Source organism: Dama dama, chromosome 7 (genome assembly GCF_033118175.1).
Source record: "Dama dama isolate Ldn47 chromosome 7, ASM3311817v1, whole genome shotgun sequence".
In the NCBI taxonomy this organism is placed as follows: domain Eukaryota; kingdom Metazoa; phylum Chordata; class Mammalia; order Artiodactyla; family Cervidae; genus Dama; species Dama dama.
In genome coordinates this window covers 42,734,458-42,746,149 of record NC_083687.1, presented here as the reverse complement: position 1 = coordinate 42,746,149, position 11,692 = coordinate 42,734,458, and the positions used below count along the sequence as shown (strand labels likewise).

Sequence of the window (11,692 nt, the reverse complement as noted above, 5' to 3'; positions counted from 1 at the left end):
CCATCTGATCTGTCCCCACCGCGTCAGTCCCCGGCTCCGCTCTTCACCTCGGCCGCCGCCGTTGGGGGCGGGGCCTCCGGAGCGCGGGGCGGGGCCGAGAGCGGCTGGGGGCGGCCCGAGGCCTTAACGGGGCCGCGTAAGCGCGGGCAGAACACCCGCCGCGGCACAGCCTCCCACCCTCGCGCTCCCGCGGCACCGCCCCTGCCCGCCGGAGCCCCGCCCCTCCCGCCGGAGGCTCCGCCCCGCCCACCGAAGGCCCCGCCCCCGCCCGCAGGAGCCCTGCCCCTCCCGCCCTAACCTTCCCGGCTCCCTGCACACCCCGCTCCTCGCGTCCCGCGCCGCCTGTACTGCAGGAAGGAGCTGCGGGCTCCAGCCGCGCCGGCCCGAGCGCGCAGCCCGCACCATGCCCCGCATAGATGCGGACCTCAAGCTGGACTTCAAGGATGTCCTGCTCCGACCCAAGCGAAGCAGCCTCAAGAGTCGAGCCGAGGTCGGGCCCTTCGAAAGCCGCATTGGGGTGGGATTGTTTGTTTTTTTTCCGGGGTGGCGCGGGGGAGGTGGGTGAGAGGCGCTGTACTGTGCGCCCACCTCGCCTGTTTTTCAATGTGTCTGGGGGTTAGTGGGACGCCGACCCCCTCTGCTCTTCTCACCACTGGAGAGAGGGAAAGCCAGCTGGTCCCTTGCCAGGACAGGAGGTGTCTGTAAGAGGTCCGAGGTGTCCTTAAGGGGTCCGACTCCGGCCTAAAATCCTCAATGCGTCTGGTTGGGGCGGCGAGGGGAAGCGCACAGCGGAACTAAACCCCAGAGGAGCGAAGACCAAGTGGTCAGCTGATTCAGAAAGAGTGACGGCGAGGGCAGGGGCTGTTTGAGGGGTGCATGTAGGGTGAAAAGGACGCAGAGGAGCCCGGGTGTACTGGGACGGGGATTTTTTTTGGCAGCGTCTCTCTGCGGAGAACTCCGACTGCTTTAGTATCAGGTCCAGCCATGGAATTTATTTTAGGAGGTCTGAAACACAGGGAAACTCTGGGGCTAAAGTTCAGGGTTTACTTTCTGCGTTTCAGTGACTTCTGGGAGTGAGGCTGGGGACCTGTGTGCCTGGCGGCATCCCCTTACTGGACAGCTGGAGTCCAACCCAGTCTTCCAGAAGCTGGAAACACTGGGGTGCGGGTGTGGGGGCTAATGGGACCTCTGGGGGGCAGGGGTGGGGGCAGTTTTGCCCATTCTGCGTTAATAATGAGAGCAAAGTCCGAGGAACAGGTGGAGACCAGACTAGAAAGAGCTAGAGGTTGGGGGCAGGAGGAAGGTCAAGTCTTGAAGGATAAACTAGTTGCACAGATAGGCAGAGTCCCCTGGAGACATGTGTATGAGTGTTGGTGGCTTTGCTTGGGGCTTGGAGCTGGAGAGGAAGGTGAGGAAACTGCTGTGTCTGGAGGCAGGGGTTGCAGAAGTAAACAGGGGGAGGCTGAGCCAGCACAGGTTTCTTCCCCCACCCTTGCCCTTCCAGGACCATAAATAAATCCCCTTGCGAGGATCTGGGCTGCCTGCCTGCCTGCCTGCGCTGGGCTGGGATTCCTAACTGCAGTGCCTGGTGCTGCCAGCTGAGGGCTTGTTTGAATTAACTAGAAGCCTCCTGCTTTAGCCAATAATCAGAACCAATCAACTCACCTTCTCAAGCTGGAGGGTTGGCAGCTGGAGCCCAGACTGGAAGAGGCGGAGAATGAGTAACCCTTTTCACTCTGGGTTGGTCAGCTCTGTTTGTTCCTGCCCTTCTCTTTGTCACTTAGAAGAACAGTGAACAGCTTGGATGGCAGGCCCAGACTCCTGAAGTCTCAGCAGTAGCTGGTACCTGAGTCCACACTGAGACGAGATGTGGGGATTTGGGGCAGACTAATAATTTGGTGGCCGCAATAATCTAAATATTGGGTCACAATTCACTTAGTAAAGAAAAAGTTGTTTTGAGAAAAATCATATTTAAAGCAAGGATGTATTATGTGTATTTTCTGAAGCAGGAAACCTCTTGTAAAGGTAAAACATTCAGAATTTGTTAGTTGTTGTTGTTCAGTCGCTTAGTCGTGTTTGACTCTTTGCAACCCCACGGACTGCAAGCTTCCCTGTCCTTCACTATCTCCCAGAGTTTGCTTAAACTCATGTCCCTTGAGTCGGTGATGCCATCCAACCATCTCATCCTCTGTCACCCCCTTCTTCTCCTGCGCTAGAATGAATTACCCTTTTCCAGGGAATAGTATGACGTTGTCTTGGGTCATTTGGTTTCATAATTTGGGCTGACTGAAGCTGTTAATGTCCCAGCTTCCCATGATACATTGCAATCTACAGGCACACACAGCAGTGAGATCTCAGTGCCCTTGAGAAGTGTTTTCATATTTCCACGTTTGTGGGAGTTTACCAGCTCTCTTCCTGGAAACCTGAATTAACTGGCGTTGCCTTTCCGTTTGGTTCCCATCATGGCTTAGCTGCCTACTGGCCACCCCCATCACCTGACTGCCTGTTTCATTGATATTGAGGGATCTAGGAAGTGAAGTTGCTCAGTTGTGTCCTACTCTTTGCAACCCCACGGACTGTAGCCTGCCAGGTTCCTCTGTCCAGGGGATTCTCCAGGCAAGAATACTGGGGTGGGTTGCCATTTTCTTCTCCAAGGGATCTTCCTAACCCAGGGATCAAACCCGGGTCTCCTGCACTGTAGGCAGACTCTTTACCGTCTGAGCCACCAGGAAAGCCCATTTGGATCCCATCATGGTTTAGCTGCCTGTTGGCCACCCCCATCCCCTGCCTGCCTGCTTCATTGATATTGAGGGATCTAGGAGGACCACTAACCCCCTCTCAGGCATGCTCAGTTGGCTGTGGATGCCTGAAGTTTCCCATAGGCAAATGAAAACTTTGCATCGTAAGACCGGGTAGAATCCCGAAGTGTATGCCCCCAGGCACGGAGATACCTGAATGTAAATTGGAAACTCAATGGTAAATGGCCGGACTTTGAGCCCAGCCGAGAGCAGAGGTGAGTGGAGCCAGCAGAGCACACACCCACCGCGAGAGCAGTCTGGCTGGGAAGGGAGCCTGGTGACTGTTGACAAGATTCATCACTGCAGCAGTTTTGCTCAGAGCTGGGCCAGCTGCTGGATCCGCCGGGCGAGTGAGCAGGAAATGGAGAGAAAGGCGGGGTGCCCTCCCACTCAGGTCTAGTGCTCCTGCCAGGGCATTGCCACAAGTGTCACATGAAATGAACTTGAGATCAACTCCCGGAGGCTGAGGGTACAGGAGGCCAGGTGACCTTTCTGTGGTTGTACCACATCCACAGTCATCGTCAACTGTCCCGGCATTGTCCGTGTTCCTGTCTTCACAAGTCCTCGGGCCACAAGAATGGAGGGCCGCGGGGCTGCATTTAGGTATATTTTCAGAGGAAGTGACATGTTGGTTGGGCAGGGCCTCCGACACACTGAGGGGGTGACCTCATCCCTGACTGCCTGAGAATTCTCTTCCTTGGGACCCATTCCTTGCTCCAGTGACCCACCCTTGTCCTTACGCCAGTAAGATGTTTAAAGAAAATCACAAACCTCACGGCACAACTATAATGTTGGAAGTTGGACAGTGAAGGAGTTTGCAGCGGAAAACTGGTCACTTGGGCTGGGACAGAGAAGACAAGGCCCAATGAGTCTCCTAAAGACTGTAGTCTTTTTCTCACCAGAGGTCCAGTGAGAAATGGACCAGCTCCGGTGAGTTCTGGTCCAACTTCAGTGGACAGCAGGCTGGCCTGAGAGGAACAAGACCATGGCAGAGTAGAGAGGAGATTGGCTGGAGGAAAGGAGACCTGGGTTCTTCCAGGCTCTGAGCCAATTGTGTTATTACCTGGGTTCTGTGCTTGCTGGGGCTGCTATAACCAAGTACCACAGACTGGCTGACTCATACAACAGGGGTTTATTATCTCTTGGTTCTGGAAGCCCCAGGTCAAGATGTCAACAGATTGGGTTCCTGCTGAGAGCTCTGAGGGAGAATCTTCCTTGCCTCTCCCCTACCTTCAGATTGCTGACACACAACCTGGATGTTCCTTGGCTGCAAGCATTGTTCCAGTCTCTGCCTTCCCCTTCAATCAGCATTCTCCCTTGCTGTGTGTCTCTGTCCAAATTTCCCCTTTTTATAAGAACACCAGTCATACTGGAGTGGGACTTACGTTAATGATCTCATCTTGCCTTGATTACCCACAAAGACCTTAACTTCAAAAAGGTCATGTTCACAGGAACTGATGGCTGGTATTTCAATGCCTTTTGGAGGAGAGACAGTTCCAACTGTAACAGCCTCTCTAAATGTTGCTCTGTAACATTGGAGGGTTTGACTAGGCTTGCTTTTCATGAATGCATCAGAATCACCTAGGAAGACACTCCTAAATACACACATTGTCTCCATCACAAAGGTTCTGATTTATGAAGTTGGGGCAAATTGAGCATGTGTATTTTGGAAATCATCATATGTGATTCTGATGTGCACACAGGTGCCGGGGGCTGGCCACTGGAGCCTTCGCACAGTGGAGCACCGTGGTTTTGTGGTGGTATGCGACTGCATGTGCTTCCCTGAATCCTGACACCTGATGGTGAAACATCCAGGGGACCAGGCACATTCAGAGGGCCGGGCTGGGGCCCACCACATGTTGCCCTGAAAGGCTGGGAGCCAAAACACAATCCCATCCTTACCCTTAGCCAGACACTAATTATTTGCACCCTTTTTGAGCCACTCGGACCACAGAGGGGAAAGGCATTGCCCCTGCACTTATAGTCTACATGTGAGACCGGTACCGAGTAATGTAGTCAGAGAATTGCTTTAATCGGCACCATCCATAGGTTTAGGCAAGAGGCCCCTGCCCCAGACCCCAGTTTTGTCCCCTCCTCATTGGACAGAGCTGAAGGCTGGGCCTTTCCCTCTGGGCCGTGCTCTAGATACTCAGGATCCTGGATTTCCTGCCCAAATGACTTTGAACTGATTCCAGGGCCTGCACAGGGCAGGGGGGTAGGGCATGGGGGATCTTCTCCAGGTGTGTTTTCTAAGGGCCAGCCATGCTGCTCAGAGGCTCGCCTCTTTATCTCAGAGAGTGGCCACGTCACTGCTGTTTGAGGGATAGACGTGTGGACACGGAGGTTAGCATGTAGGCTGAAGTGTCCCTGTGTGCACAAAAGGATGTGTGTGGGAAGAGATGGCCAGGACCGGCTCCCATGACACCATATTCTATTGCTTTCCAGGCCCTTAATGAAACTGTTGTCCAGGAAGGAGGACAGAGCAAAATTTGTGTAGCAGCTTCTTATACATTGCTCATGACATTGAGATATTTAGAAACGTGGTAGATGGGCTTCTGGTTGTACTTTTGGGCCCTCAAACATTGGGCTGTAGGACTGACTGTGACAAAAGTGAAAGTGTGTTATTTGCCCAGTCGTGTCTGACTCTTTGTGACTGCATGGGCTATCGCCTATCCAGCTCCTCTGTCCATGGGACTCTCCAGGAGTTGCCATTCCCTTCTCCAGCGAATGTTTCTGACCCAGGGATTGAACCTGGGTCTCCTGCCTTGCAGGCAGATTCTTTACCATCTGAGCCACCAGGGAAGCAAGAGCAGTGGAAACGTGTATTTTTGAGGTGGAGGAGGGGTGGCTTATTACTTTATGTGCCCTTTCAAATCAGGCTTAGCAGAGAGGGAGTTTGGAGGTGCTATATTTGGTGCCTTGACCAGCTGTGGCAGATTAAATGCCAAGTTTAGTTTCTGGTGACTAGGATATTTAAAATATTTCTCTCAGTAAACAACTGGTCTGTTTTTGGGTGTGTGTTTGTGTGTGTGTCTTTCTGTGTACATAAGGTCGGAGCAGATATTTTATTTCTCATTCCTAGAATTAAGGATTGCATAGACTCTGCCATGTGGAAGAGACTAGACATGAGGGGAAGAGTTCATTGTCAAGGGTGACCTCCTCTATGGAGAACAGTTTTTTGCCTACTGCCTATAGGTTTTTGGAGTGCCCAAAAAAAAAAAAAAAAAATCCATTGTGAGCTCAGCTGGGTGCAGAGCATAGCTGCTCTTCCCATGCATCTTGGAAGCAGTATTAGTAATTTGAGACCAAGAAATCTTGATTGTTGTGAACCTGTGGAGCCAAAATGTTAGAGGGCCATTAGCAGCCCAGAAGGGTGCAATTAATAGTTCCCATCAGTTATCTTTTAGGATGCAGATCGAACTTGCTTCACTGAAGTAGAACCAAGCATGGTAATAAAGGAAGTGGGGGAAAGGGATGTGCTGCCTCCCACCAGTGCCCCCGCGGTCACAGCATCTCTTTTCCCCTCAACTGATGCTGTTTAAGGCTGGTGCCGCCGTGTTGATGACCTCATTCGCTCAGGAAGCCTTCTGTGTGTAGAAGAGCAGGAGATGCGAAAAGCCCCAAAGACCTAGGTGTCCCCTGGTGTCTTGACATGCTTATGCCAATGAAATGATTATTGCCATGGTCCTTAGTAAACTGGGATTAATGTGGGTCCAGATTCTTGCAGCAGCTTAAGAGCAAAGCGAGAGTTAACTTCCTAAAAGTCGGTTCATAGGTACTGTTTTTTCCAGATTCTGTGTATATGCGTTACTGTGTGATATTTGTTTTTCTCTTTCTGACTCACTTCACTCCGTAACAGGCCCTAGGTACATCCACCTCACTACAACTGACTCAGGTACTGAGGAACCTATTTGCAGGACAGGAATGGAGACAGAGATGTAGAGAAGGGGCTTGTGGACACAGCGGCGGAAGGGGAGGGTGGGAGGAACTGAGAAAGTAGCATTGACATGTATACACTGGTGGTGGTGATGGTGGTTTAGTCGCTAAGTTGTGTCCAACTCTTGCGACCCCATAGATTATAGCCCGCTAGGCTCCTCTGCCCATGGGATTCTCCAGGCAAGAATACTGGAGCAGGTTGCCATTTCCTTCTCCAGGGGATCTTCCCAACCCAGGGATTGAACCCAGGTCTCCTGCATTGCAGGCAGATTCTCTACCAGCTGAGCCACAAGGGAAGCCCAAGAATACTGGAGTGGGTAGCGTATCCCTTCTCCAGCAGATTTTCCCAACCCAGGAATCGAACCAGAGTCTCCTGCATTGCAGGTGGATTCTTTACCAACTGAGCTATCAGGGAAGCCATATGGACACTGTTATGTGTAAAACAGATAGCTAGTGGGAAATTCCTATATAACACGGAGCTAAGCCTGGCGCTCTGTGATGACGTAGAAGGATGGGCTGGATGAGGGGAGGGAGGATATAATTATGTCTGATTCACGTTGTATGGCAGAAGCCCACATAACAGTGTAAAGCAATTTTTATTAAAAAGTAATTTTAAAAAAGAGAAAGTTATTCCTTAGACTGGCATTTTATAGAGCATCCCTTAGACTGGAAAAAAAGAAAAAAAAGAGAAAGTTACTTCCAATGAAAAATAAAAGGCTCTAGATAAACACTGGTAGGAAATGATTATTGCCATGGTCCTTAGTAAACTGGGATTAATGTGGGTCCAGATTCTTGCAGCAGCTTAAGATTCACACCTGGGTTTGTGCTACCAGTTCTCCTCGGGAAGCACCCCCTTCCACGAGGGGCTGTGTCCCGCAGGGTCCAACTAAGGAAACAGACAGGACTGAATATTTAGAACAGGAAATTTAATATGAGGCAGTGTGGCTCAGCGGAGATGCCAGAGGGGATACCAGGGACCCCAGGGACTGACTGCAGAGAACTTCCAAAGGGGAGGGTCCCAAGGCCTGGGATCACTCTGTGAGCTAGAACCATGACCCAGCAGGCCATGGCCGAGGGGGTCTGCAGAACTACTCTGCTTGGACCCAGGCCTGTCTCCTCCCTTGTCCCACAAGTGACCCCATTGGCCAAACCCAGCCAGAAACCAGCCTGGGAAGTGGAGCCTGGTGGGGTGTGTGTGTGTAGGTCCTTAGATAAGAGCAGAGCAGGCGTAGGGTGAGCACTGCATCTGGGCATATACATGACTGTCTTTGTATGGCAGCCGGGGATCTGCCCCGGGATAAAGCCATGATTTTGATTCTGCTAGCTCTTGGCGAACACCTGGCCCTACTGACTGCTTTTGCTGAGCCTGCCTTCCTGGCCTTGCTCTCGTTCTGGATTCCTGATCTCTTGAGTTAGTCACAAATACCCTTAGGTTGGAATTAGGGAAGAATTGGAGCTGTGTTTGCAAATCAGAAACCAGTAGTCATGTGCATAGACATGGCTCTCTTTGAAAGATGCTGGTAGTCATGAAACAGTGGAGAAGGCTGAAGGGCACAGGGCTTAATGGGGGTTGCAGCTGACTGCAGGGTGAAGGTGGAGTGCCTGGTTCTCTCAGAGGTGGGAATTAAAGGGAGGGCCTTGGGTGGCGGGGAAGACTGGAGTGGATTTTTCCAGAAGGGGAACCGTCCCTCCAGAAGTGGAGAACGGTAACTTGTGTGTGGGTGTTTGGGGCTGGCATGAAGCAGGCTGGGGACAGAAGGTGGCCGGGGGGATGGGAGAGGCTATTGAAGGAGAGAGCTTCCAATTTGGAGGCTGGGCTTGATGGCAGAACACGTGGTGCCTTGACCTGGTTTCTTGAGGATCAGAAGGATCCGGGTTCAGTTTTTGCACCTGGATAACAACCCGTGTTTCCATTTCCTCAGGGACTCGCTTGTGTTTGGAACCCCTGGCCCAACCCCTAAGAGGACCCAGGGACATACACTTCCTTTGTGTCTTTTCATTCACTCCAAACTCTAGAAATTCTGCCCCAATCACATAAAGAACCAAGAACTTCTTTCCCCTCTTGCAATAGGTGGACCTTGAGCGAACCTTCACATTTCGGAACTCGAAGCAGACCTACTCGGGGATTCCCATCATTGTGGCCAACATGGACACCGTGGGGACGTTTGAGATGGCAGTGGTGATGTCACAGGTAGGACAGTGGGCTGTTTCCCTCTGGTGCTCACACTGGACAGCTTGTCATACACGGGAGAGGAGAAAAGTGAGACATTTCAGGTCATTCACTGTGGCCAAACTAATTGGTTCTGCGTCTGATTGTTGCTGGAGGCCCTTCTTTTTCTCTCTTCCATCAGAAGGTAGGTGGAGTCTGGACTTTGCATTCAAGGAGATGGTCTAGATCCGATGCCCAAAGCTCAGCTTCTCTGTACACTGATGCCAATCAAGTCTTGGAGACCATCCTTAATCATTAACTTCTCCCACCTGGAGGGTGTTTCAGTATCTGCAAAATAGCTCAAAGATATTGTCATGTGTATCCCTTGATGGGGAGTTTTGGGTGAAGTAGAAAAGGATAGCTTTATTGCTTTGCCATTGAATCTACCTGCAAAGCAGGAGACCTGGGTTCGATCCCTGGGTCGGGAAGATCCCCTGGAGAAGGAAATGGCAACCCACTCCAGTATTCTTGCCTGGAGAATTCCATGGACAGAGGAACCTGGGTTTACAGTCCATGGGGTCGCAAAGAGTTGGACATGGCTGAGCGACTAACACACTCATTGCTTTGCCAGACAAAGGGGGACACAATGGACTAACGTCTTCAAAACTGTGTGTCTGCACTTAGGAAAGACAGTGACAAGTTGTGTAGTCATTGTTCAGAGGGTGTGATCAGCTCACAGACATTCTTCTGATGGGTTGGTGGTGAGGTAAGTAGGAGTCAGTGTTTTCAACCTTCAGGTCCAACTGTCTACGGTCTACAGGCTTATGGACAGCATGAAAAGTAGTGTCAGTCACTCAGTCGTGTCTGACTCTTTGGCGGCCCCTGGACGGTAGCCCACCAGGCTTCTCTGTCCGTAAAGTTCTCAAGGCAAGAATACTGGAGTGGGTTGCCATTCCCTTCTCTAGGGGTCTCCCCAACCCGGGGATCAAACCGGTGTCTCCTGCACTGGCTGAGCCATCAGGAATGTAGGCAGCATACCACCCTTAATCATTAACTTCTCCCACCTGGAAGGTGTTTCAGTATCTGCAAAATAGCTCAAAGATACAGTCATGTGTATCCTTTGATGGGGAAGCAGGACTTTGCTCCCAGGCTGCTCTTCACTGTTACTCCCTGGGCTCCCCTCCTTTGCCTAATTAGTAACTATTTGAATCTGCCCCTTGGAACTCAGGGAAGGTCATGGAGGCTGAGTAAAGGCAGTTTCCTATAATCAAAGCAATGGGGGGGGGGGGGGCGGCCACTGAAAGGCTGGGCCCAGGAGCCTCACAGGACCCTGCTCAGTTTCAGACCTGCATCCATTTCTTCCTTGAAAATTCCTGTGATAGTTTTGGAAATTAGAGATACAAAATGAAATTGGACGTCGTGCCATATTATAATGTTTAGAGAAGTGTCGTGTTTAGTAGAAGAGTGACAGTACCTTTAAAAAGACAGAATCACTTTGTTCTGTAACATTTATTATATTACAATATAGAAAACTTAGGTGCCAAGCACTGGACGGAACGTGGATGAGGAGGTCACAGCTCCACCAGTTGGTTTCCAAGGAAACCAAGGCAGAGACAGAGGAGAGGTCACTTGGTCCAAGGCATTTAGGCAAATAGACATAGAGCCGAGATGCAGACCCAGACTGACTCCAGCATAAAGGGTCTGTCTCCCAACTTACACTGGCAGATAATAGTACAAGCTCAGGGTCCCTGGAGCCGGCTGCTGTCTTTCTGGCTGTCAAGGGAGTCATATCCTGGGCTTGGGAAAATAAAGGCAAAGTTACTGTGGGCAGAAACTTCATCTCACGCATATGTGTCTGCATTTGGATTCAAGGTTCAGTGCATCTTAACTCATCATCGATGTGAAATGTGTGCTTCTGATGCTCAGAGCCTGTGCATCTATTTCCATAGACAATGCCTGCCAAGTGAAAAGATAAATCCAATTAGTTGAAAGAGCTTCTTGCTGTGGGCAGCACGTCTAACCTCAGGAGGTGCTGGGATTCATTATTAGCCAGTGATTAGAAGGAAGATTTTCAAACAAATTATGAACTCACCAAGTGGTGTAGGGGGTGGTCTGCCTGAGGTCTGAGTCAGGATCAGTTGCATCGTCTGTCCGCACTCAGCCCTCAATGAGCTTTGGGCCGGAGGCTAACAAATTAATTGGAAAAGGAATTTGTGTTTTTTTTTTTTTCTCCCTATCTTTCCCTCACTTTGCTGTGATCAGCCATTGCTCTTCATGAATTATGTATTTGTGTAAAAGTGCATGAAACCAGGGAGGGATTAATAGCCCTGATTAATTCACATATCAGATTACTGTTTCATGAGAAACAGAGAACTTGCTAGGCTCTTCCCATTTGCACAGGAAAGACTTTCCATAAATGAAAATAGATAATCATATGTGGGTCCTATGAATTTTCCATTTCTAGAATGCTGAGTTAGTTCCTTGCATCAGTAAAGTCAGAGAACTTTTTAATGGGGGAGATAGACTGAGAGAAGTTAGGAGTGAGGCCCCTATACAGGAGGTGGAGGAGCCTGGGTTCTGCATTCAGATTTGAGTTTGATTCTGTCCTTTGCCCACTTTTTGGCCAAGCATTGGTTAAATTTCTTAAATGTAAGTTTTCCAAGCCCCATCTTTGCCTATGAAGTTACTGTTGTACAAAGTTGTTCTGAGAAGTACATGAAATAATGTATGCAAAATTCTTGTGCAAAATAAATGTTCAGTAAACCCTTGCTGGGTTGATGGTCATAGTTTTAGAATTAGGATTTATGTA

General features: G+C 50.3%; 1 protein-coding gene across 5 annotated transcripts in view; it reads left to right on the top strand.

The window, feature by feature from the left end:
• The first annotated feature begins 296 nt into the window (after nt 1-296).
• The window catches only part of GMPR (guanosine monophosphate reductase), a 57,487-nt gene continuing 46,091 nt past the window's right edge, over nt 297-11,692 (top strand). For all 5 annotated transcript variants that reach the window (XR_009693641.1, XR_009693640.1, XM_061147581.1 and 2 more), the window contains exons 1-2: nt 297-490; nt 8,806-8,925. Coding sequence is in view for 3 of the 5 variants with exons in the window: in XM_061147581.1 (XP_061003564.1) it covers nt 404-490; nt 8,806-8,925 (207 nt within the window). In the remaining 2 variants the exon portion in view is untranslated. The remainder of the gene's footprint in view (nt 491-8,805; nt 8,926-11,692) is intronic.